The sequence below is a fragment of the Muntiacus reevesi genome, chromosome 14 (genome assembly GCF_963930625.1).
Source record: "Muntiacus reevesi chromosome 14, mMunRee1.1, whole genome shotgun sequence".
In the NCBI taxonomy this organism is placed as follows: domain Eukaryota; kingdom Metazoa; phylum Chordata; class Mammalia; order Artiodactyla; family Cervidae; genus Muntiacus; species Muntiacus reevesi.
In genome coordinates this window covers 4,968,415-4,995,950 of record NC_089262.1, presented here as the reverse complement: position 1 = coordinate 4,995,950, position 27,536 = coordinate 4,968,415, and the positions used below count along the sequence as shown (strand labels likewise).

At 50.5% G+C, this 27,536-nt stretch overlaps 1 protein-coding gene across 1 annotated transcript in view; it reads right to left on the bottom strand.

Moving 5' to 3' along the window:
- Window positions 1-1,207: 1,207 nt before the first annotated feature.
- The window catches only part of UBE2QL1 (ubiquitin conjugating enzyme E2 QL1), a 52,985-nt gene continuing 26,656 nt past the window's right edge, over window positions 1,208-27,536 (bottom strand). Inside the window, exon 2 of the mRNA XM_065905370.1 lies at window positions 1,208-2,544. Coding sequence (XP_065761442.1) covers window positions 2,413-2,544 — 132 coding nt within the window. The 3' untranslated portion in view covers window positions 1,208-2,412. The remainder of the gene's footprint in view (window positions 2,545-27,536) is intronic.

Sequence of the window (27,536 nt, the reverse complement as noted above, 5' to 3'; positions counted from 1 at the left end):
CTTCTAAGAGTCAAAGCAATAGTTGAGTTTTAAATTATTCCCTGCTGCTTTTTAAAATAAAAAAGTCTTCCCAATTTAAGACTATTTTTCTTTAAACAAAGTTATTTCTTCTATAACTTCCGTTTTCTAACAAAACGAATGGAAACGCCACGCAAAGGAGGTTTAGGATGTACAGGTTGGAGTTGAGCCAAGCCAACGGTCTCCCCCCCACCAGCTGTTGGCAGTCTCACCTTGCCCACCACCTGGCTGCACCTGAACCAACCGTGGCCAAGCTGTTCCATCAGCTAATGAGCAGCGCCGAAGTGATCCAGCTTTGGGTCAAATATGTGCCTACGTTTCTAACAGAAAGTTACTTTTATTTTACAACTGGAAGTGGGGACTTCTGGAAAGAAAGAAACCGAGGTCTCTCCCTGACCAGCGTTTCTGCCCTAGGTCCTCACTCTCCCACGTGTGATTCTATTACACAGTGAAACCCAGGGGCCCAGGGACCATCAGTTGAATGTCATGCTTCCAGGATGGAGAATTCCGCTGTGGAGGATCAGGTGAACGGACGCTTTAAGTTCATTGTCATCAAATTTCATGACTACTCTTACTCAGAGGGAATTTGAACAAGAGGTCAAGCATCTTAGCTGCCCAGAACTGCATCTGTATCCAGGGCCATAAACACATGGTTAAAATAATTAAAGTAGCAATAAAGAGTAGATTTGGGCAAGGACAAACCCCACTGGGAGGAGCTGGCCCTTGACTTTAAGGTTTGGTGTCTCAGATCTCTGACCACCTGGGACAGGTGAATGGGTCTCCAAGTACCCAAAACTGCCTGAAGGGTTTAATACAATGAGCAAAGATGTTTCCTCTTCCTTCGTGGTATTAAACTATAAGTGGTAACGTCCAGCTTTTGGCAAATAATCCATCAGTCCTTCCAGTTAGTTCCCTATTGTCTTTCTGGCTGCTTCTGGGGACCATTTCAATCCACTGGATTTTTGAAAAGACCATGGTTTCCTGAAATTCCTTTCCTGCAAATGGTGGCAGAATGCCTTCCTGGCACGTGTAGCATCTGAACTATTAAATGAACCCAGGAATCAAACTTGCATCTCTGGCATCTCCTGCATTGGCAGGTGGATTCCTTACCATTAGCATCACCTGGAAAGCCTAAAAATAGATTACATACTTTCAGTGGAAGGAGAGCCCACGATAAACGGATGCAGGTATGCGTGATTTTATTTAAAATGTGTCCAATACGATTTTTCCACTTGGAATGAACATTTTACCTCTTTCCGCATATTATAAGAAACAGTGCTTTCCTCACTTCATGAACTTCTTGGAAAGGTCTAAGTAACTTAACAGAAGAGAAAACTGAAATCGTGGGGGGATTAAGTAACAGAAGTTTATATCCTAGCGAGGGTGCTCACGTGTTGTGGCCTCCGGGACACACGAGTGACTACTGGGCCATGCAAATCGTCCTACCGTCACCAGGTCTCCGAAGGCAGATCTGGCATTCCCTGTCACGGGCACACAGGAGGACATGGGCCAGGCGACGTCAGCGAATGGGACACGGTCTTTTGCTTTCGGCGGTGGGTCGACCAGCAGAGAGGAGACAGGAACACGAACGTTGTAGGAGCGTCTGAGGATGTCGGAGGAGACCCCGTCCGCACCCACCACCGTTGCTCTGAGCAGCCCCCCGCCCGGCGTCTGCCCCCGTGTGCCCCGCTGCGGCCACCGCATCCCGCCTTCACCCACGGGCGCGGGCTGAGCTGCAGACCGCACACGCATCGGCATCGGCCTGGGGAGCATGGTCTAGTCAAGAGGGCGGTTGCTGTTTTCCATCCCGAGAACCTGGCCATATTGAATGTTTTGTTCTCATGAACCAGCGGTCATAGAGCACAGATGAGGTCTACATGTCATGACACGGGGCCATGGAAGGACGCGTCTTCAAGTTACGATGTTGACCTGCCGGGGAGAGGAACAGACACGGGGCACAGCAAACGGGGACCAGGCGGGGCGCGGTGTTCCCAGGGGCGTGTTGACGGGTCGAGCGAGGGGAGCTGAGTGTCCTGCCTGCTCTTTGGGGCTGCTGTCATGAGAAGAAGCTAGGGGCCCAATGACGGGGCGGTGGGGGGGGAGGGGAGGGCAGGCGGGCGGGGGAACGTCACCATCTCGACGTGTGTTCTAAAGTGACCTAGAGATGATCATTCATTTATCATCGAAACCTAATCCCGAACAGCGTTGGTTCCCCCTCCTTCTCTCTGTAAACACATCCGATCATAAATAACTTAGGCGTCTCCTTGGCATTCAGGATTCCGTTCCGAAGGCTGGAGTTATAAAAAGGATGAAGGGTGCTCAGCATGGAGAGGAGATGGCGGGTGTCTGTGTGTGTGGAGAGGCAGCTTAAGCGTCTAGTGCACGTTGCAAACATCAGCCGTCAGAGACGGGCGGGGTGACCCAGCCATACTTTTCATGAGTCTTCACCAAGCTCTTAAAGGTGGCTTCAGCTTCCTTGCGACTGAAGGACTTTTTCGACTTGCCAGCTTTTCTACAGATCCGCCCCTGTGTGAGAGGGAAAAGATAAAAACCCTGTGAGAGCCCAGCAGTCATCCCGATTACCGCCCTCTTTGTGAAGAACACTCACAGAGGCGGGGATTTCTGAAGTCCGCCATGAAAGGAGAGATAGGGAACATCACGGCTTTGGTACCAAACAGATGCAGGAGTCCAGCAGCAGGCAAGCTTTCAGGGGAGGGAGAGACACGCGTGCTGCTGGCGTCCTTGGAAGGCACTCATCCTTGGATGCTGGCAGGCGGTCCCTGGGAGGACCAGCTTTATCAAAAGAGCATCCATGCAGAAAGCAGAGCGTCGCCCTGGAGGCAAAAATGCTATTCTTACTTCTCTTCCCTCCCACCTCAGGGTGCCTTTAATTACAACTTAGAGATAACGTATTTATGTATAATGTGTATATTTATACATTCACATACACATGCACACTTGAAAACTCTGACTTTTCACATCCAAGCTCAGGAGCAGTAAGTGACTTTCTTGTGTTTCATGGTTCGAGGGAACCAGCTCCTGAGAAGACAGAGGGGCCACGGGCACGGAGGTAGAAGCTTGGCCTTGAGTGTTCCCAGGGAGGGGTTCAGGCGAGGCCAGCGCGTCCCCTACACAGTCCCTGGTGGTGGGGGGCGAGGGGAGAGGTCTGCCCAGTTCTCAGTGCCTGGGCAGGCCGTGGTCTGAAGGACGGAGCATGTGGGGCTGCAGTGAACAGAGGGTCTGGCTCCTCTCGACATGGTCATGGGCTCAGACCATGAGCGAGGAGGAACCAGGAGACCCCACCGTGTGGCCTTGACTCAGGCCATCACACCCCTTGGGGAGCCCTGGGGAGAGAGGTTTAACTTGGTGGTGGTGGGGATGGGCAGACGAAGGCCCACGAGGGGCGGGGCAGGGCCGGACTCCCCGTCAGGTGAGCTGTTGTGTTCTTACTGCCCCGGGCTCCTCCAGCCCCCACGTGACAGCCCATCATCGGAAATACTGTCTGAGCCTCTCGGGCACACGTCCTTGCACCCGACCTCCCTGCGCTCGTCTGTCCTGGCAGATCTGCTTCTCTTCCCGAGCATCTCATATACACGTTTTGTAGGTGGGATGCAAACACCCACAGTTTCACACGCTAGTGAACACACGCACACTGTTCTCAACAGAAGAACATTCACTAACGATGCACTCTGGGCAGGCTCTCTGCATTCCCGATACACAACACGGGTGTGCGCCACCCCTAAGGGGACCCGGACAGGAATCAGACCTCATCCCCAGGGCCTCACCACATACCTGTCCCCCGAAAAGGCAGCCCCCCCCGCCCCAGGTCTGTGTGGCTGGGTGCACGAGATTCCCCATCCGAGCTCTCTCTGATAACCCACTGACAAGTCCCCTGGAAAGACATCTGAGGCCACGGGGAAAATGACACCGATCCCTAGGAACTGAGAATGGGAGGCTGTGTCACACATTTAAATTCAGGGCTTCGAGTTCCTTTCCAACACTTGCTCTCTTTTCAACAGTGCAGACTCAGAGCCACGCCCAGCCGAGGAGTCAGAAACCTGGAGCGCCCGTTCTGTCTCCTCGGGCCATCTCTCTGGCTGAACTTTTCCACCTGCCAGTCAAGGGCAAGACCACCTCTTCTAACTAGCTTCTTGGTCCACATCAAATAGGAGATCAAAGCAGTCAATCCTAAAGGAAATTAACCCTGACTATTCGTTGGAAGGACTGATGCTGAAGCTGAAGCTCCAATACCTTGGCCACCTGATGCTGACTTATTGGAAAAGACCTTGATGCTGGGAAAGACTGAAGGCAAGAGAAGGGGGCGACAGAGGACGAGATGGTTGGATGGCATCACCGACTCAATAGACATGAGTCTGAGCAAATTCTGGGAGATTGTGCTGGCGTGCTGCAGTCCGTGGCGTCGAAAAGAGTCAGACACGACTGAGCGACTGAACAGCAGTTACCATGTCAAATGAGCTTCTAAATAGTGAAGAAAAACTGGAAAAGACAGGAAACCACCACTTACTGACTTCTAGAAACGTCCCCGTGCCTCTTCTGCTTTGCTTATGGGATGTAGTTATACTAGATACAGAGGGACCATGAGAAGCTAATGCATTTATAATCATCACTGTGTGGGCCAAGATCAAAGTCCAGCATTATTTCATTAAACACAGGCAAATGTATCTTTGCAGGGACGTCGGCATCAATTTCTATATAAGTGGGAGCAAGTATCAAGAGCTAATTTCTTTTGCATAAAACGCAAATTCTAACCACATCTATCATTCTTTTCTATGATACTGAAAATTTATAGTATGACTTGAGAATTCTGAACTAAAAGCAGCCGGACAAATACCAGCTCACAATAATGTTGGAATATTCCTGTGCTCTTGGCTTATTCTTTGTGAGAGTCCCAATTGTTACAGAAAACAACAGACAAAACCCCCAATGAACAGACCAGTCTTTGTGGCCTCTTCTCCCCGAGAAGAATTATGAACATAAAACACCAGCACCCAGTCAATTCAGCAGCTGGGAGACAGAGCCCGTGGGAGACAGAGCGCGTGTGTGGCAGCCGGGGTCTCGGCATCTCCACTGCGCTCAGCTGGCTGCCAACACCTCCCCTGGCGCCTCGCGCCTCACGCCCGAGTTTGCAGCTAACAGACATCGCTGCATAGACTGCCTGTCCTCCTCTGCTTGGCTATTGAAGCATCGCCCAGTAACACACTGGGCTTGGAAACCAGGGCGGCTGAGCTAGGCTTGCTGAAATGCCCGTGAGGAGCCCAGGCACCAAGAAGGCCAGGGACACTCTGTCCGCCCCAGGCCCCCTGATGGCCCAGGCCATTCTGACGTTGAACCTACTCCCATTCTTTTTTTTTATTCTGACAGTGCCATGTGGCTTGTGGGAGCTTAGTTTTCCAGCAAGGGATCGAACCCAGGCCAAGGCAGTGAAAGCAATGAATCCTATAACCACTAGACTGCCAGGGAACTTCTTTAGTTTTTTAATTGAAGTACAGCTGATTAACAATGCTGCATTAGTTTTGGGTGTATGGCAAAGTGATTCAGTTATATGTGCATGTATCCATATATGTCACACACATTTATATTAATTCTCTGAATACATGCATTATGTACATATATTTTTTCCATTATATGTTATTACAAGATATTGAGTACAGTTCCCTGTGCAATACAGTAGGTTCTTGTTTATTATATATTTTATATATAGTAGTGTGCATATGTAAATCCCATATTCCCCTGCTTTGGTACCCACAAGGTTGTTTCCTGGGTCTGTGAGTCTGTTTCTGTTTTGGAAATAAGCTCATTTGTATCACCTTTTTCAGATTCCACATATGAATGATACTATATGGTGTTAATATTTGTCTTTCTCTTTCTGACTTCATTTAGAACGGTAATCTCTAGGTCCATCTATGTGGCTACAAATGGCAATATTCCATTCATTTTTATGGTTGAGTAATATTCCATTCTGTATATATATAATATGTATATAGTAACATATGTATATAGTAACATATATGTGCATACATTGGGTTTCCCAGTTGGTATTAGTGGTAAAGAACCCACCTGCCAAAGCAGGAGACGCAAGAGACATGAGTTCAGTCCCCGGTTCGGGAAGATCCCCTGGAGAAGGGAATGGCTACCCACCCCAGTATTCTGGCCGGGAGAACTCCACGGACTGTATGTATAGTCCATGGGGTCGCAAAGAGTCAGACAGGACTGAGCGACCCTCACTCACTCATTCACTGCTCCACGGTGGCTGCGCCGGTTTGCGTTCCCACCAGCAGGGTCTGAGGGCCCCCTTTTCTCCACACCCTCTGCAGCATTTGCTTGTAGACATTCTCATGATGGCAGTTGTGACCAGTGTGAGGTGACCCCTCACTGTGGTTTTGGTCTGTGTTTCTCTAGTACTTGGTGATGCTGCGCCTCCCATTCTTCCTTCCAGGGTACAGTCTCCTGGAGTCTGGACTCGGGGAAAATGCAGCCTAACTTCTCTGACCCTGTGTGCATCCGTGCTGCCTTGCTTCAGCCGAGTCCAACTCTGTGCGACCCCATGGCCTATAGCCCACCAGGCTCCCGTCCACGGGATTCCCCAGGCAAGAAGACAGGAGTGGGTTGCCATTTCCTTCTCCCCGACCCTCTGTACTTCCCTCTATAAATCAGGGACAAAACCCACTTCACAGCATCATTATGAACGTCAGATAAGACACTGAATTTCAAAACATGTTGAGAGTTTTAAGGTGTATACAACGAATTAAGAACAGTTTTTCTTATTTTCCTGATACACTGATAGTTTCTCCTATCCGTTTCCACGTAACTAATACTCAGACAGTCTTTCCTGGAGACTTCCCTTCAAATAACTCTTGTTTTCCCTCAAAGACCTCCACTTTAATGCTAAAGGACCTGATCTGAGAGTTTACTCAGCGCACGTGATGGCTCTGTGTTCTCACAAAGAGCTCAGAAAAGTATCCTCTCTCTCCCGATGACCGTCAGCCTTGCTCCAGATTGTAAATGTACACTTACATGTAACCACAGGGTTCTGCCCCAATCACCTTAGAAAGCTCAAAATCTCACTGTGATATTGACACCGAGCAGTGTTCACAAGCACCCAGTTCCCTGGGGCTGCATCTGCCAAACATAGCCATTCGTTGGTACTTGGTTTGAACTTTCTATTTTGCTCATGGCTTTTTAATTTTGGGGGGGGGCATTGTCAATCATGATGAACAGCATGAGAACATTTCCACAGAGCTAACGAGTGACCCAGACGCAGGGCCTTGCACCAGCCGCCGGCTCTGCCGCGGCTTCTGTTATCCCCAACGTGCACACTGCATTTCAGTCTGGCTCTGTCTCCTACTCATTGCTCGTTCATTCATTCGCTCACTCAGTGTGTTGAATCCTGGGTGTAGAAAGACAGGGGCTGCAGCCCCTGCTGCAGGGCCTTAGATTCATTGCGGGGAGAGAGCTGAATGTGTGTCGCTGCTGAGACAGGAGGGGGTTCGTCAGGGTTTCTCAACCCCAGAACCACCGACAGCGCGGGCTGGGTGATTCTTTGCTGGGGTGTCCCATGACCTGGGGGATGATTGGCAGCGGCCGTGGAGATGCTAGTAGGACTCTGTGAGCTATGACATCCAAAGCGTCTCCAGATATCGCCAGAGGTCCCCGAGAGAGAAAATCACCCCCAAACAAGAGCCACTGGTGTATGGAATAAAGATGGCCCCGAGCAAGGGGGGAGATGGTCCATCTCCGCTCATTGAGCAAACGGTCGCCCCCAAGTCTTCCCGGAGTTACGAGCTGGGCTGGTTACTGGGACTGCCTGTGTGCATGCCAAGTCACCGCAGTCGTGTCTGACTCTTTGTGACCCCATGGACTGCAGCCCGCCAGGCTCCTCTGTCCATGGGATTCTCCAGGCAAGAGTACAGGAGTGGGTTGTCATTTCCTTCTCCAACTAGGACTGCAGAGTTTTCTAAATTGGAAATGGTTCTGATCCTCATGGAACTTATAGCTCAGAAGGGAGGATGGGTTCTACCTTTCGGGAAGAGGGAAAGAGAAGAGGTAGAGTTCATTGTCTGTGGGTTCAGAAAGACTTCCACATCTGAAGACACTTGAACTGAGCCTTGAAATGTGGGTGGAAAGTGTTTGCCAGGCCATGGGGGTGAGGATAGGGGATCCCAAGTGGAGGTTGAAAGACATGGCTGTATTCAGAAAAGGATGAATACACACTTGGTGAAGCTAGGGCGTGTGTGTGTGTGTGTGTGTGTGTGTGTGTGTGTGTGTGTCAGGCGGGGGTGAAGAATTAATACATCTGGCTTCAAAGCCCTGCTCCAATACCTCCTGGCTGTGTGACCTTGGGTGTATTACTTAACCTCTCTGAATCACAACTTCTTCACCTGGAAAATAACCATAATAACAGTACTATATGACACTGAGTTTTTATAGGGACTTAATATGTTAACAGGTGTAAGATGCTCAGCTCAGTACCAGGCACAGGATGAACACAATAAATGTGGATTTTCATCTTTGAACTTATCACAGATGATCTTATCCCTATTCTTTGGCAAAGTTAGTTTCATTCTGCCCTCCTGGAAAAAAAATGTGTGGATATTACGACAGTTTATTCAGTCACAAAAACATCTTCAGGATTCTGTATTTGTAGGGCTGCTTTCCTAGCCTTTTCAGTAACATTTTAACTGGTTGACATAAACATATTCACTTGATATTTCTCTCTTGATAAGATTTTCTTCTATTTTTCTTCTTTGCAAACATACTTTCATGACATTTTTGTGGTTCACTTGCCCATGAATTACAGGTTTCTGCTCCTTTAAAACTAGTAGGAACTTATAGACTCTTCATGAAAAGTTTTGAGGGTCCTTCACTCTTTTCCTGTGTTGAATTACAGAGCGGCTGTAATTTGTTTTTAAAGTCTTAGAACGTGTGACTGTTAGTCTAAAAGCACTCATGCACCCCACCCCTCCGATGTGGGTTTCAAGTGTGTGTTGTGCTCAGCGTAGACTCTAGAGGACGCCGCACGTGGTGGAGATGCTCAGACTGGCCCCGTGCTCGGCTTGAAGAAAACAGTGGAACACTAGGATTTGGAAGGAGGTCCGAGGTCCGTCTGGAAAGACGGCAGTGATCTCACCTCTCTTTGAAGCTCTGGCATTCAAAGCAGGTCAGCTTACAAGCTCTAAAGGACAGATAAGACTCTGCAGTGAATGGGACCGCTTCAAAGCAACACTTTCCCAAATCAAAAGGCGACTCTGAAACCGCTGACCAGCGAGGAAGGCACTCCCGCTGGACGTGGTCCAGCGAGGCATCAGGGAGAGGCTGATGCGGGCTGGAAGCGTGCCGAGGTGATTCTGCAGCCTTGACCGTGAGTCTGGGAATGTGTGTGCGTGTGTGTGCACATATGTGTGTATGTACGTGTACGTGTACACACGGATGCACATATGCATGTGTGTTTGCATGTACACACTCACATGTGAGCTTGCATGTGCATGTGTGTATGCGTGTTGCTCCAGTGATGCTGTTAAACTGCAGGGAGAGAGATGTGAGGGTCCCTGAGCTGACTGGAATCCAAGGGTCACCTGGAGGGAAGCCTCAGGCCTCACACCTGGACTTGGAGGGTGGTCAGTTTACAGGGGGAGCCGGCTGACCACGAGGGAGCCCATCCAGCTCCAGCCAAGGCAGGGGAGGGGGAGCAGAGGGGCTCAGAGGGCAGGCAGTGAGGGGGCAGAATGATGCTGTAGGCACGTGCCGTGTGGCCACCTGAGCAGGTGATGAACTGGTGCTGGAAATGGTTCTATTTTTTTTTTTTCCTTTGGCTGGACTGCACGGCTTGCAGGATCTTTGCTCCTGGACCAGGAATTGAACCCGGGCCCTTAGCAAAGAAAGTACCGAGTCCTAACCACTGGACCGCCAAGGTGTTGGTTTTGCCAGCCGTGAAAGCCCCTGATGGCCCACGTGGCCCCGTCCGCAAGTGCAAAGCCATCGGCTCCGTGTCCGGCTCACATCAGCTCCTGTGCTGCAGTGGTGGGGCCGCTTTCACGCACTGCATCTCGTTAAACCTCCACAGGCAACGCTCCACGTCAGCTTGTCGTCAGGCCTGGTCAGTGGGCTTCCACTGACCGGCTGAATCCCCACCCAGCACAGCTGCTTCCCGCAGACGGCCGGGTGAGGACCAGAGGCCCCCAGCATGGGACCAGGGGGAGATGGCCCCGTGGTTGGGCCCGCGGGACACGCAGAACCCGCCGGGAAAGGGCTTTGCCCGACCGGGGGCTCCCTCCCGGCAGCCAGGGTGGCCGAGGACACAGAGGCTCAGTCCCTCCCTGCGACCTGTCCCGGTGCTGGGCATTCAGGCCCCTGTGCCCTCCTTTTGGGTTTAACCAGAATTCACACCCGACACGGCTCCTATCACACCATCCTCACATCCCGCCCCAGCTATTTGTAATTTAGTCTTAGATCTTATTGGGAACATCTTTGGTGAGATGCAAAAAACTAAAAATAGAACATCATACAAATACACTCCTGGGTATATACCAAAAAAAAACCTCCAAAAATACAAAAATACAAATCCCAAACCACTAATTCGAAACGATACATGCACCCCAAAGTTCACAGCAGCATTATTTATAATTGCCAAGACATGGAAACAATCTAAGTTTCCATCAACAGTTGAACAGATAAAGATGTGGTATACATAAACAATGGAATATTCAGTCAGTTCAGTCGCTCAGTCATGTCCAACCCTCTGCGACCCCATGAACTGCAGCACACCAGGCCTCCCTGTCCGTCACCAACTCCCGGAGTTTACTCAAACTCATGTCCATTGAGTCGGTGATGCCATCCAACCATCTCATCCTCTGTGGTCCCCTTCTCCTCCCGTCTTCAATCTTTCCCAGTATCAGGGTCTTCAGCCGTAAAAAGGAATGAAATTTTGCCATTTGTAGTAACATGGATGGACTTGGAAAACATGGTGCTAAGTGAAGTAAGTGAGACAGAGAAAGACGAATACTGTATGGTATCGCTCATATGTGGAATCTAAAAAGCAAAACAAATTGGTGAATAAAAAAAAAAAAAAACAGACTTATAGATATAAGAGAACAAACTCGTGGTTATCAGTGGGAAGGGGGGGAGGGGCAGTGTAAGGGTGAGGGAGCAAGAGATATAAACTCCTAGGTATAAAATAGGCTGCAAGGACATGCTGCACATCACAGGGAATACAGCCAATACTTTATAAAACCACAACCGAACTACAGCTTCTAAGACTTGCAGATCACTATACTGTATGCCTATAACTTAAATATTTTACATCAAGTATACTTCAATTAAAAAATCAAGCCTCTATATCCTCATTGCAAAATACTATAAAGAGTCTGCTGCTGCTAAGTTACTTCGGTTGCGTCTGACTCTCTGCGACCCCATGCACTGTAGCCCACCAGACTCCTCTGTCCACGGGATTCTCCAGGCAAGAACTGGAGTGGGTTTCCATGCCTTCCTCCAGGGGATCTTCCCGACCCAGGGATCAAACCCGCATCGCTTCTGTCTCTTGCATTAGCAGGCAGGTTCTTTACCACTAGCGTCACCTTGGAAGCCCATAAAGATTGTACTATATATTAAAGTTCTTATTTTTATAATATAAACCACATACACACACACACAAAAGACTGTGAGGCAGACTCTAGAAATGATCAACTCAAAACTTTCATCTCAGAAACAAAAAAGCTGTCTATCTTTCTGGAAGTTACACCTTGAGGACACAAGGTCTGTCTTCTAATTCTGACACCGGGTACTAATTCACAGTTAAGACACACAAAGCCTATTAGAAAAGCTCGTTTCACGGCAGGCCGCTAGAACATTCCACTGAACAGAGGACGCTGGGGGCGGTGTGCGTCTGGTGCCGGATGGATTGGAGCCGCGCTTGGTGGCTGTAGGTGGAAAGCCCAGACTCCTCCGCTCAGAGGGCAGCATGGAGCTTTGTGCGGGTGCACACGTGGCTCCCCATCCGCTGCAGAAGGCGCGGTGGTCCCTCTACTGGAAACGTCCTCAAAGAGCATCGCGGGGCAGCACACACCCGCCTGAGGCAGCCAGAGCGCCAGCAGGCGATGCTGTGTCTGAGAAGGATAACTGGGCGAACCCAGGGACACCTGGGAGGAAGTGGGACTCTCCCCATCAGCACACAGCCTTCGCTGCACGCACACCAGGAACACACACATTGTTTGCACACACACAAAACAACGGAAACATTTAAAAACCAGCATTAATGCTCCTGGGGTCAACCCACCCTGAAAGACAGCAGCCCCCACCTGTTTGGCACCAGCGACCAATTTCGTGGAAGACGAGTTTTCCACGGACTGGGGTGGGGTACGGTTTCGGGATGCTTCAAGCGCATTCCACTTACTGTGCCCTTTCTTTCTGTTATTATGACGTCAGCACCACCTCAGGTCATCAGGCACTAGATGCCGGACGCTGAGAATCCCTGCTTAAAGACACAGCTGGTCTATCAGTCGCCGACGTGCAAAGGACTGCATTTCCCATAGATAAACTAGGTGCCTGCCACAGAGCAGAGCTTGTTCGGGTTGCTGGAGACGCCGGGAGGGAGAAGGCCAGGGCTTGGCCCAGGCCTGGTGGGTGGCTCACTGGGAACGTCTGCAGGAGTGGATGCTCTGCACTGTGTTCAGTCGCTCAGCCGCATCCGACTCTTCGCGACCCCATGGACTGTAGCCCACCAGGCTCCTCTGTCCACGGGATTCCCCAGGCACCAATACTGGAGTGGGTTGCCATGCCCCCCTCCAGGGGATCTTCCCCACCCAGGGGTCAAACCCAGGTCTTCCACACTGCAGGTGGATTCTTTACCATCTGAGCCTCCAGGGAAGCCCTGGAGGAGTGGATGCATGAATGCAATTGGCCAGACTCGAGTCCCCTCCCTGGCAGGACCACAGGCCAGCTTTCCACAGCACTGGCCTTCATCAGGGCCAAGGACGCGTGGCCACTGCCGTCAGGAAGGAAGGTTTTCTGGGTGGGAAGACTCTCCACTAGAGTCTCTAAAGGGGTTTCCCAATTATTAAGTGATCAACGTCTTCAGATAGCCTCTCTTGATTTTTATGAACCTCTCAGGATGACAAAGTCAGCATCACTTTTATATAAACCTGGATAATATTTAATAGAAATTAAAGTGAAGCCACGACGTCATTTAACCCAGCGGCGCCCCTTACCTACTGTTCCCCTCTCTGTGATTTCAGTTACCCTTGGTCAGCTACAGTCCAAAAATACTACATGGAAGATTCCAGAAATAAAAATTCACAAGTTTTAGATTGCACACTGTTCTGAACGGCAGATCTTGGATACACTGCATGTTTGGTTTTAGGCCACTGAAATAAAGTGAGTATTGCATTAAAGTGAGTCACACGAATATTCTGCTTTCCCAGTGCATGTAAAGGCTACATTTATATACCACTCTAGTAAATTAAGTGCACAATTGCATTGTGTGTTAAAAAACAATGGAAACATTTAAAAACCAGCATTAAGTGCAAAATGTTAGTCACTCAGTCATGTCCGACTTTTTGTGACCCCCATGGACTGTAGCCCTCCAGTCTCCTCTGTCCATGGGATTCTCCAGGCAAGAATACTGGAGTGAGTCCCCATTCCCTCTCCAGGGGGTCTTCCCCGCCCAGGGGTCAAACCTGGGTCTCTTGCATTGCAGGCATATTCTTTACTGTCTGAGCCACCTGGAAAGCCCAAGTACAAAATAATGCTGTTGAAAAGTTGGCACTAATAGACTTGCTTGATGAAGAGGGTTGCCACAACCTTGAATTTGTTTTTTTAAAAAAAACAACCCACATTATCTGTGATGCACAGTAAACGAGGTGTGCCCAACCATCGCCCTCAGTCCCACCCGGGACGTGAATCCTCCCTGTCCAGCATTTCCACGTGGAGAAAACGACACAGCGTATCATTCAGTATGATCCATGGTTTCACACATCTGCTGGGGGGCTTGGAGTGTGTCCCCCTGCAGATAAGAAGGGATGACTTGATAACTGTTAACCATCCTCAAGCCACTGGCGGCACCAAAGGTGCAGTTCATGGATATTTTTTATACTTGCAAAACATAAGCATCTCTTTCTTCCACATTTTAAATAAAGTTCTAGCAATTATGGGATCTGTTTTAAGACAGATTGCATTTTCTTAGAAGAGGCAAACAGGGAAAAAGGAACGTGATGATCAGACTTTATGTAAGATAATCACTTCAAAAATATTTTTTTCTGGAGGCTCTGCCAATACTTCTGCCTAAGCAACTGGGTCCTGGTGGGTTTCACCAGCTGTGTGGGACACAGGCAGTGGCAGCTGGACTCCACTCTTTAAAGTCGGTCATGGTGGTGGCGGCTTATCCTTGCTGTGCCAGGCACTGTTCTCAGGACCCGGCTTGCAGAGACTCCTTAACTGGGGTGGGGGGTGGTCCTTGGACCCGCACCAGGTGGGCTCTGCTATCGACAACCCATCAACCCTGATTCACAGGTGAGGAAACAGACACAGAGAAGGCAATCACGTGCTCAAAACCACGCCGGATCCCCCAGCTGAGTCCCAGGCCAGGCCAGCGCTCAGAACACGGAGCAGCTAGCTCCCAGGAGTCGGCGAGGGAACCAGACACCGACCCTTCGCTGCACGGGACGCTGCGGCCCCGCTGCCCTCGCTGGATGCGGGCGCTGGGCTCCCTGAGCGCCTCCGTCCCCTCCCCCCGCACCCATCTTCCCGCCTGGAGCTCACCCCGCGTGCACGCTCTGAGCTGATCTGGGCGCCCAGTCTGCCTTCAGCATTAAGTGTGGCCCTCTGGCTACCGCCGTGGGGACCTCGGTCAGCTGGGCGCCTTCACCCCCCAGGGCCCTGTTCCGTGGGACGCCGGCATCCGTGGTCTCCATCTGCCACACACAGGGCGTGGGAGGAGCCGCTGGCCACCGTCCAGCCGAGGACGGCGTGTTCCCTTCTCCAAGCTGGAGGCCCGTTTAATGCAGCACCACGCTGCTTCTGGGCCTGCTGCTTCCGAGCGGATCCTGGCGCCTGGAGAAGCCCAAGAGCAGACCTTCTGCCCTGCCGGGAGAGCCCTGCGGGGGCTCTTCATCAGCTTGGTCACGCTCCCCCCGACCTGGCTCCATCCCACTCAGCAGCCTTCTCACAGGGGCAGCTCCGCGTCCTGGCGAGTGAGCAGGATTAGGGAGTCTTTTCCTACCCACCGGAGCTCTCGGGTCAGGATCGGGCCAGCCCTCTGCCCCCACCTCCGACGTGACATCGCAAGATGAAGACTCTGTGTTAGTTTATTTTTTACTGTGTGTGTGCGCTTAGTCACTTGGTCGTGTCTGACTCTTTGCTACCCCAGGGACTGTAGCCCGCCAGGCTCCTCTGTCCGTGGGATTCTCCAGACAAGAATACCGGAGTAGGTTGCTATTTCCTCCTCCAGGGGATCTTACCCACACAGGGATCGAACCCAGATCTCCCACATGGCAGGCAGATGGATAATCTACCATCTGAGCCAGCAGGGAAGCCCAAGAATACTGGAGTGGGTGGCCTATCCCTTCTCCGGGGGATCTTCCTCCCCCAGGAATCGAACCCGGGTCTCCTCCATGGCAGGCAGATTCTTTACCACCTGAGTTACTCAGGAAGCCCTGTTCTTCACAACTTCACTGAATCTCAGGAAAGTGGTGGTGTTCCTAACAACGTGAAATTTCAGTTCTGCCCACTGGAGAGACCCCATGGCTGCCTTCCCCCTGCTTCCAGTGGGATGGGCCTGAGAAGGCAGGGTCTGCGTTCTTAACGTGCTGGGGAAGGATGGAAGCCAGGGTAACGGGGACATGATGAAGCTCGGACAGCAGCCCAGAACACGGTCTGTCTCTGAAGAGCCGCGCAGACCGGGTCTCCGGTGCACACGCCCTGGTTCACACATCATGCCCTGAGCAGGAACCCTGGAGTCCACAGCTCAGCCTCTCCCCGCCTCCCAGTGCCGGTCGCTTCCTGCTGGACACAGTCAGCGGGCCAGCCACTGCAGCCTGCGTGGACACCGCGGGCATCCAACTTATCCAACCTTCTGATCAGCGTTTTTCCCTAACTCCCCCATTTTCTCTTTGACTTTGTATTTCTACATAAGTTTAAAAGAATTGTTTATTGTTCTTACCAGTTTAAAGGTTATTTTCCATTGACAGTTATAAAACGTTGGCTACGCTCCTTGTGTAATGCATTCCTGAGCCTGTCCTACACCCAGCAGCGGGCACCCCCCGCCCTCCTATGTTGCACAAACCCACCAGCTTCCTGGTGCTTCTCTCGTGGCTCAGTCGGTAAAGACTGCCGGCAGTGCAGGAGACCTGGGTTCGATCCCTGGAGAAGGGGATGACGACCCACTCCAGCGTTCTTGCCTGGGAAACACCGTGGACAGAGGAACCTGCCGGCTACGGCCTACCAGGTCACAAGCGTTGGACACGACTGAGGGACTAAACTGCCGACTTTCTAGGCAGCTGTTCCTCAAAGTCTGGAACGTCCCCAAGAGTCCCTGGCCCAGCCAGGGAGGCCTGCTGGGCCGGCCCTTCCGGTTTTGAAGGTGGTGGGGGAGGGGAGGGGGCGGGGCCCTCCTGTCCTGGGAGGAGAAGGTGGGCGGCTCCTTGCAAGCTCCGCCCCGCCCCCAGCCCAGCGCACCTGCAGGTCTCCGGAGGGAGGGCGGGGAGAAAGTGAAAGTGGAGTCGCTCCGTCCTGTCCCACCAGGCTCCTCCGTCCTTGGGGTTCTCCAGGCAAGAACTGGCGTGGGTCACCACTTCCTTCTCCAGGGGCTCTTCCCGACCCAGGGATGGAACCCGGGTCTCCTGCACTGCAGGCAGATGCTTCACCGTCTGAGCCACCAGGGAAGGAGGGCTGGGACCCGGGGCAGGGCACCAAGAATCCGCAACGGGGCTGAATCCAGGAGCCCCTGAACTCGGCCTGGGATGCCGCCTCCAGCGACATCGGTTTGGCTTGGGGCGGGGGTCGTGGCCTGAGCCGGGCTCTGTTTGTGAGGCCACGTTCTCCTGGAGGGTGCTCAGAGGTGGGGGCAGGTCCGGGGGTGGCAGAAGGTGACGCAGCCTGAGGCAGAAGGGGGCGCTGACCGGGGTGGGGGGCCGTGGGAGGGCCCGTCCTGCTGGTCCCGCCCCTCATGCAACCACGGAGCCCCTGCACTGATGTGAGCCGGGCCCCCGGGCTCACAGGTGAGGCCGCCCCTGAGGGTGGGCACCGAGCAGATTCTGACCCCTCTCCTCTCCCTGCATCACGGGGGCGGCGCTCCTGCCCCAGGAACGGCAACCATCCCGGAGGCACCTAAGTCTGGCGAAGACCATGGTGCTTTGGTTGTAAAAATGGAAAATAAGGAGACTCGTGGGCGGGTGGGCATCGCTAACAGGATGTGCCTTCCAGGTAATGGAAAGAGCCAGACAAGTGTCACCAGGAACGTGTCACGCGCGGCACACCTTTGCTTCTTGGCACACCTGCACAGACTGCCGAGGTCTGCGGTGGATTTTGCACGCTTTCGGGATGCACCTGTGTCTTTTTTGGGGGGGCGGGTCCCAAGTTTCCGTTCCATCTCATAGTGAGCACGGAGATCCCGGCCAAACAGCAGCTGCCTGGGCCCTGCCCCACCTCCACGGTCTTAAAACGGGGTGTTTTGAAAATAGACCCCCAGACATAGAAAACAAACTGAGGTAGCCACAGTTTAGTGATGTCACATACAGGTGATATCACTTGGTATCTGTCTTTTTCTGTCCTGAAATGGACTTATCTACAAAACAGAAACAGAGTTACAGATGTAGAAAGTAAACTTATGGTTCCTGGGTGGGCAGAAGGGGGGGATAAACTGGGAGATTGGGACTGACGTTTACACCCCACTACACATAAAATATATAGCTAATAAAGACCTGCTGTAAAGCACAGGGGACTCTACTCAATTCTCCGTCATGACCTAAATGGGAAAAGACTCTAAAAAAGAGTGGACACAGGTACACGTATAACTGATTCACGTTGCTGCATGGCTGAAACTAACAACACCGTCAATCACCTAAACTACAATAACAATTTAAAGAAAAACCAGTCGATGTTTACCAAAGGGGAAGGCAGGGTAGGGATAAATTAGAAGGATGGGATTAACAGATGCACACAACTGTATATAAAATAGATAACTAACAAGAGCCTATTGGATAGTACTCAATATTTTGTAATAACCTATAAGGGGAAGAATCTGAAAAAGAATATATATATAATTTACATATATATATATGAAATGTGGACTGAGTCACTGTGTGTACACCTGAATCTAACATGACATTGTAAATCAACTATACTTCAATTTTTAAAAATGGGGAACTTTCTTTCCTGGGAAAAGTGGCCACCTATGTGTGAAAAACCTTGAATAAGCAAGCAGCTTGTAGTAAACTTAAATCACGCCTGGTGTATTTGCCCGGAGAACTTGACTCTGACAGTTTTGTGTGCTGGCTGGTAATGAGGTGCTAATGAGGCGCAGTGCTGGGGGTAGAGGCAGAGGAAGGGAGGCTGGGCGGAGGGGAGGCAAGAGTGGGACCAGCCCCCTGCCTTCCCTCCCCATCCAGACCCCTTCCCCCCTCCCCACCCAGAGTGTAGACACCCCCCCCCCCCAGTACCCTGCTGGAGGAGGCAGTTCCCCACCCTGACTTCCGAGGACCCCAGATTGTTCTGAGCCAAGTCAATGGTGCAAAGACATCCTAACGCAGGAATCCTAGTGCACTTGACCTTAACAACTACGTGTTTCATCAGGTGTACTTTTCGGAGGGTCTTGGGGTGAAATCCGGCACTGGTAAGTCGGGTGCAGCGCCCATAGCCAGGGCAGGTGCTGCAAGCCTGTGCATTTCTGCCCCGTGAGCGTCCATCGCAAGCCAGTGTCTCGCTTCCACCGCTGGGGTCCTCTGCACCCCGCATTATGTCCCATGCCTCCCCCACCTCCACCCAGCCCCCCAGCTCGCTACACAGCCTTCCTTACCCTGTTTTCTCGTTAAATGAAGAAAGCGCTAGGAGTGAGAAGAGCCCTGCTGCACAGCACTCAGTACTGCGGCCACGCGCTGTGGACTCCTGGATAAAGGGAAGGCCTGCAATCATCAGGGCTACATGCCGCCACCCAACCGTACGTGGGAGTCACACAGGTGCTGGGGCCAGGGCCGGTGAAACCCAGCGTCTGCTTTTTCTGTTTGCAAGAAAATGCAGGGCAAAGATAACACATGCAATAGCTGACTCAGTGCTGAGAAGGAAGGGGTGGGGATCTTTCTAGAAAACACCATGTTCTGTCACCAGAGAACAGTCTCAAGAGTGTAATCAAGAAAGGAAGTCGATTTCAAACTCAAATTTCTAGTCTCTGCCTGAAAAGCTTAGGAAACTGACGGGCTGATTCTGGCTGACCTAATAAAAATCTAAAAAGGGATTTTCTATAAGCACCTGGGATGGCTATTACTGCCTTCAGGTCATTACTTTAGGGATGTTCTGATTTCAGCTCTTTATTTGTATAAGGGTGGTGCTACAGAATCTTTTCTTTTTGATTAAGTCAGAACTATAGTAAGTAGAGAAACCAGTTCAATCAGTGATTTTTATAAACATCACTGGGAATCCTCAGCCAACACATGCTTTGTAATATAATAAACATAGAGATGGAAATACCAGACCACTGACCTGCCTCCTGAGAAACGTGTATGCAGGACAAGAAACCACAGTTAGAACTGGAGATGGAACAGCAGACTGGTTCAAAATTGGGAAAGGAGTACGTCAAGGCTGTATATTGTCACCCTGCTTATTTAACTTATATGCAGAGTATATCATGTGAAATGCCGGGCTAGATGACTCATAAGATGGAATCAAGATTGCTGGGAGAAATATCAATAACCTCAGATATGCAGATGACACCACCGTTATGGCAGAAAGTGAAGGAGAACTAAAAAGTCTCTTAATGAAAGTGAAAAAGGAGAGTGAAAAAGTTGGCTTAAAACTCAACATTCAGAAAACTAAGATCCTGGCATCCAGTCCTATCATTTCATGGCAAATAGATGGGGAAAAGTGGAAGTAGTGTCAGATTTCATTTTCTTGTGCTCCAAAATCAATGAGGATGGTGACTGCAGTCACGAACATAAAAGATGCTTGCTCTTCAGAAGAACAGTTATGAAAAACCTAGACAGTGTATTAAAAAGAAGAGACGTCATTTTGCTGACAAAGCTCCATAGAGTCAAAGCTATGCTTTTCCCAGTAGTCATGTATGGATGTGACAGTTGGACTATAAAGAAGGCTGAGCACTGAAGAGTTTATGCTTTTGAACTGTGGTGTTGGAGAAGACTCTTGAGAGTCCCTCGGACAGCAAGAAGATCAAACCAATCTGTCCTAAAGGAAATCAACCCTGAATATTCATTGGTAGGACTGATGCTGAAGCTGAAGCTCCAGTACTTTGGCCACCTGATGCGAAGAGCTGACTCATTTGAAAAGACCCTGCTGCTGGGAAAGATTGAGAGCAAGAGGAGAAGGAGGCGACAGAGGATGAGATGGTTGGATGGCATCACTGACGCGATGGAAATGAGTTAGAACAAGTTCCGGGAGATGGTGGAGGACAGGAAGCCTGGCGTGCTGCAGTCCATGGGTTGCAAAGAGCTGGGCATGACTTAGTGACTGAACAGCCACCACCACCAACATAAAGCTTGGGTTGGTCACATTCTGACAGAACGACATGTATCAGCTTGCTTAATCCACACCATAGAGAAATCTCGATACCCGCCCTCATGAGGAGGAAATAGGTTCACAGTTCAACAGCCCACGGTCACACTGCCGGTAAGTGGTGGAGCTGGAATCTGAATGCTCAGATGGTAAAGAATCTGCCTGCAATGCGGGAGACCTGGACTGGGAAGATCCCCTGGAGGAGTAAATGACAACCCACTCCAGTATTCCTGCCTGGAAAATCCCATGGACAGGGGAGCCTGGTGGGCTAGAGCTCGGGGTTGCGAGTCAGACATGACTGATTGGCTAACATTTTCACTTTCCTTGCCCATCACGGATCTGCTGTACTAGGTAAAGCAATCTTCACTGATGCAGACAGAAAGACTGAGTGGCTTGAGAGACTGGCTCCCATCCACACATGCCTAGGGTATCAGCAGGTTCGCACAATACCGGTCCAATCTTTAATTGAGCAGTTTGCAATTGTATTGAAATGTTAAATAGATTTCTAAAGGCAATAAACCCCGTTGTGCCAGTCCCTTTAACAGAAAGGATCACTTTATTTCTTTATATCAGACTGTTGGATCCTTTCCTAGTCTCGCCCCCTCCTCTCATGGTAATCAGGGTTATACTTGTTTCCTTTCCTTATTTTTCCAAATTAATTTTCCTCTTTTGTACAAAGGCAGTGAACTTTGGGGGCAGCGGAAGAAGTGTATCCCTCCCTCCAATCCCTTCCATGAGGATACAGGTCTGTCGTTACATGTAGTGGGTAGGGGGCTTGTCTTTTATCAAAACCTGTGTGTGTGCTGAAAACGGCAACCACAGAACCTCCCCTCCCCTCCGGGGACACATGTGCGTCACAAGCTGGCTGCCGGAGACAGGGGGGCCAGGCTGACTGATGCCTGACCTGTGGGTACCTTCTGCTTTATCATGCTGTGTAAACGAAACCTGTTTTACAAGTCGACAGCGATCCCTGCAAAGCCTGCTACAGTTTCTACATCATTTTCAACCGACCTTTCTCATTTGCGTCTTGCTTCTTGGTGTGGCAGAGACAGCAACTATCACCTTCTACAATAAAAGGTGGAAATGGATGCTGGTAGGTGGGGAACGGGGTCACCCCGAAAGAAATGCTGGAGTCACGACTGGAGCGGGGACCCCACTGATTTATAAGCATCCTTCCCGCATTATCTAAGATAGTAAGCAGCGGCTTCCTAGATCCACCAAGCCCCACAGCTCGAGAATGTTAGAGATGGGACCAAAATGAGTCACTGACTTATGCATTATTAGTCACATAATCTCAGTGTTAAGACTGGCCCATGGCAAGTCCAATTAATTTTGTTTTCTTTATAAAGATCAAGTTGGGTAACTATTTGATCAATATAATGGTACACAACAACAATTGATGTAGCCAAAAAAATCTGAGTAGTCACAGAGGGCAGAATGATGCCTCTATAAAGACACAGCTGGCTTCCCCGGTGGCTCAGATAGTAAAGAATCTGCCTGCAATGCAGGAGACCTGGGATCTATCCCTGGGTTGGGAAGATCTCCTGGAGAAGGGAATGGCTACCCACTCCAGTATTCTTGTCTGGAGAATTCCATGGACAGAGGAGCCTGGCGGGCTACAGTCCATAGGGTGGTAAAGAGTTGGACACAACATCACAAGCTAGTAAAGTAATGCTCAAAACTCTCCAAGTCAGGCTTCAGCAATACGTGAACCGTGAACTTCCAGATGTTCAAGCTGGTTTTAGAAAAGGCAGAGGAACCAGAGATCAAATTGCCAACATCCACTGGGTCATTGAAAAAGCAAGAGAGTTCCAGAAAAACATCTATTTCTGCTTTATTGACTATGCCAAAGCCTTTGACCGTGTGGATCACAATAAACTGGAAAATTCTGAAAGAGATGGGAATACCAGACCACCTGACCTGCCTCTTGAGAAACCTATATGCAAGTCAGGAAGCAACAGTTAGAAATGGACATGGAACAACAGACTGGTTCCAAACAGGGAAAGAAGTACGTCAAGGCTGTATATTGCCACCCTGTTTATTTAACTTGTATGCAGAGTCCATCATGAGAAACGCTGGAGTGGATGAAGCACAAGCTGGAATCAAGATTGCCGGGAGAAATATCAATAACATGAGATATGCAGATGACACCACCCTTATGGCAGAAAGTGAAGGTGAACTAAAAAGCCTCTTGATGAAAGTGAAAGAGGAGAGTGAAAAAGTTGGCTTAAAGGTTAACATTCAGAAAACTAAGATCATGGCATCTGGTCCCATCACTTCATGGCAAATAGATGGGGAAACAGTGGAAACAGTGTCAGACTTTATTTTTCTGGGCTCCAAAATCACTGCAGATGGTGACTGCAGCCATGAAATTAAAAGACGCTTACTCCTTGGAAGGAAAGTTATGACCAACCTAGATAGCATATTAAAAAGCAGAGACACTACTTTGCCAACAAAGGTCCATCTGGTCAAGGCTAAGGCTTTTCCAGTGGTCATGTATGGATGTGAGAGTTGGACTATAAAGAAAGCTGAGCGCCGAAAAATGGATGCTTTTGAACTGTGGTGTTGGAGAAGACTCTTGAGAGTCCCTTGGACTGCAAGGAGACCCAACCAGTCCATCCTAAAGGAAATCAGTCCTGGGTGTTCATTGGAAGGACTGATGCTGAAGCTGAAACTGCAGTACTTTGGCCACCTCATGCGAAGAGTTGACTCATTGGAAAAGACCCTGATGCTGGGAGGGATTGGGGGCAGGAGGAGATGGGGATGACAGAAGATGAGGTGGTTGGATGGCATCACTGACTCAATGGACATGAGTCTGAGCAGGCTCTGGGAGACAGTGAGGACAGGGAGGCCTGGCGTGCTGCAGTCCACGGGGTCGCAGAGAGTTGGGCACAACAGCAACAGAACAACAACCTCACCGCCAACCGATCAAAAGAACATGTCCATGAGCTGATCAGGCACCTCTGACCCTCACCCTAAGCACTGTCTTCAAAACCCCTCCCTGAATGCCACTGGGGACTGTGGCTCTTTTGACCACGGGCTGCCCATTCTCCCTGCCGCATGTTGGATGCCTCTCAAAAAACCCTGTACTGTCCTTCACCACAGCCGGGTGTCAGTGGACTGGCTTTACTGTTCGGTATGGTAACATTTGGTTTGGTAACATTTTGGGGGAAGCATAAGAAAGCCATATTGGCTGTCAGTGGCTAGTCTACTGTAACTGACAGAATTATATTTCCGTTTTGGAAACCTAAGTGTCTAATGGACTTCTCTGGTGGCTGGACTATTAAAGAATCTGCCTGCAATGTGGGAGACCTCAGCTTCAATGCCCAGGTTGGGAAGATCACCTGGGGAAGGGAATGGCAACCCACTCCAGTATCCTTGCCTGGAGAATTCCATGGACAGAGGAGCCTGTTTGTTTATGTTTTGGCCACACCTCCCAGCATGTGGGATCTTAGTCCCATGACCAGGGTTGAACCCAGGCCCGCTGCAGTGGAAGCACAGAGCATTAACCACTGGACCACTAGGGAAGCCCCCTGGATAACTAATTTTAACCATGGATATAATGTATGGAGTTAGTCTGTATGGCAAATTCAGGTCAGCTGTGATTATGTGTTTTATGCCCATAGATATAGTTTCATATACCTGTGAACACATAGCATAGACTGGAGGGTAACAAACCCCTTCTCACTGGGTGTTGGGAGGGACACGTGAGGCTGAGGCATCCCAGCTCACGGTCTCGGGTACCCAAGGCCTCCATGGAGGCATCACAGGACCACGCACCCCGCACCCCACGTGTGGTCCAGCTGCTTCCCGAGGGGGAAGCAGGGATCAGGGAGAGTCACCAGCACTGACGTGGTGAAGGCTCCCCTGCGTCCTGGCCAGAACGCCAGAGGGAAGTGGGACGTGGGTGCCCCACATGGCATTTCACACATTAACTCATCTAGTCCTCCCCTGGGAGGTGGACACAGTTGTAATTTTGCAAATGATCCTGTGGAGAATGAAGGGGTGAATTGCTTCCCTGTGTCAGCAGAGGTAGCCAGGTGTTTGTCAGCGACCCAAAGGCTACTGTCCACGGGGTCGCAAAGGGGTGGCCCAGCGGAGCATGCACCCTCAGCGACCCAAGCCAGCTGCTGGAATTAGACTTGGAGCTCATCTCGCCAAATTGGGCATCGTAGGACCGATGTGCGTCTCAGCTTTCACAAGAAATATCACCATATCATCAGCATAAGAAATTTAATGGCTCTGAGTAAGCCAGGATATACCAGCCTTATCTGATGGCAGAAGACCTTGTTCTCACCATACCACCCCCTGCCTGCTCTCGTCCTAAGGACTAGCGCTCCTGCTGGAGGGTCATCTGCACGGTGTCACAGACGGCAGTGCGGACGGGCCCAGCCAGACACCGTGAGCACAGGCCGGCATCCTCTCAGCCCTGCAGTGGAATGCTGGTCGCTCAATCGTGTTTGACTCTTTGCGACCCCCTGGATTTTAGCCCACCAGGCTCCTCTGTCCATGGGTTTCTCTAGACAAGAATACTGGAGTGGGTTGGCATTTCCTCCTCCAGTGGATTTCCCAACCCAGGGATCGAACCTGGGTCTCCCTTATCGCAGGCAGATTCATTATTATCTGAGCCACCAGGGAAGGCCCTGAAGACTTAAAACCAACCAGCACACCCGTTCCGATCAGGTTTCCAATAAGCATCTTTAACAAAGTCAACGTTTACAGAAGACAGATTTCTTTTTCCACTTTTACCGAAAACGGCTCATGCAATGGCTATGTTTACAGTGGACATTTTGGGATAGGGTTTATTTTGGAGGTGCTAATTATATATCAAAGGGAGTGAAAGAATTAAATTATCAACACTGCCCTTTTCCTGGGGATGGGAAAGGTAATCCCAGGTACGTTTTGCAGTGATATTTTAAATGTTACAGGGCCATTTTTCACAATTTCCTGTCTTTGTCATGTGACGTTCATGTTGGCTTGTGTTGTGATGCAAATATACAAAAATCGAGCTTGTTCGATCTTGATATTTGAAACGGCAAAAAAAGATTGTTTGGCTCCAGCTGTGTTTGCCTGCCTCTCATGGTATTAAGGGTGTTTTCATGCCACCGGGATGCAATCGCCTGTTGACCTCGTTATTTGCAGATGATAGAATTGCCTACGCAGAAAATCCTAAAGGCTTAGCAATTTTTTCCAACCCCTGTGAGGCATGATTGACAGGCCAATGCTGTTTGTATTTAACGTGCACAACTCGCTGAGCCTGAGACGCGGCTGATTTTGAGGAACTCGATGGGGTAGACGGCAGGCCTGCCCCGCGTCCCCACCTCCCGCGCATCAGATGGCGGCCCTGTGGCTCTTCTGGCCGGTGGGCGGTGCCGGGGGCGGGGCTCGGCCGCTGGGGGCGGGCCAGTGGGAGCGGCTGCGCTCAGCCGCCCTCAGCCTCCGGGCTGGGAATCTGATCTCACGTGCTCTGGATGGAGAAGGTTCATGGTGGGCAGAGGCGCCCGCTCCCACCAGACCGTGTGCAGGAAACAGACACTCGATGTGGACACTGAGATTCCCGGTGTGCTCTGCTGCAGAAACGAGAGCTCCCTGCTGTGATAAAATTCTTGACAAACAGTTGAAAACAATTTACGCGCAACGTGAATGATCCGCAAAGGGCTGAGAAGAGCAAAGAGGGGGTGTCTTGTCCTACCTGACGCTGGACAGAGTAGCAGACTAGAAGGCTGTGTTCCTAAGACAGAATAATCTTCGTGCAGGAGCAGGGAGATGGGAGAGTGGAGCCCAAGAGGACTCTACGTATGTGGGAATTTGCATATAAAAATGAAGGCAAAACAGTAGAGGACGGTGGAAGCCAGGCCCCTGCAGCACATGGAGGAGCTGGGTTTCTCATCGCCCACAAAGCAGACGGGGCACACTTAAGATGCAAAAGACAGAGTTATAAAGCTACTGCAAGAACATCCAGGGGTGTATCTTGTGAGGTAAGCCTGAGGAGATGGGTCTTCACATACAGTTCTTGCTGTGAAAAGACGGATGAACCGAACTACTGCAAAATTAGCCATGCTGCAAAATTAGCCATCTCTTCTTCAATAAAAGATGAGAGAGAGAGAGAGAAGGACGGGTGGGCCATGATTAACCCAGTTCTCTCTGCACGTGAGGCCGAAAGAAAAAAGCCATAGTGAAAATGAGATGGAAATGGACGTACAGCTATATGAATACATTATGGATATGCGAAAATTTGACAGCTTTCCCATATGTCAATAATAACTGTTTAGAAAATGTAACGAAAATAAGCATTACTGACCAAGTCAGCAAACACGGCCCATCCTGTAATGGGCAACCTCTAAGGTGGCCCCAAATCCCCATTCCTGGGGTTCCTGCCCCTGGTGACCTGCGATGTGAGTGTGGGCAGGACCTGTCATTTGTCATGTGAACAGATCACGGCAGAGCTGATGGGATGTCCCTTCTGGGATGGGGCCTCTGCTGCGGGCATGGTATCTTGCTCTCTCACCAGCCCCCCCCGAGGGAGGCCAGATGCCCCCCAGGGAGGCGGGGGGATAGGGAGGCCCAGCCAGCAGCCGCCAGGGGCCAGGATGTGAGCGATCCGGGAAGCAGGTCCTCACCCCCTCAGGTCTTCAATTCCTCAGTCGATTTAGGCCCTTATTTCTACTTAGAATTTGGGCCTTTATAGTGGTAATTAAAGTTAATGAGGGCTTCCCTCATAGCTCAGTCAGTAAAGAGTCTGCCTGCAACACAAGAGACCCAGGTTTGATTCCTGGTTGGGGAAGATCCCC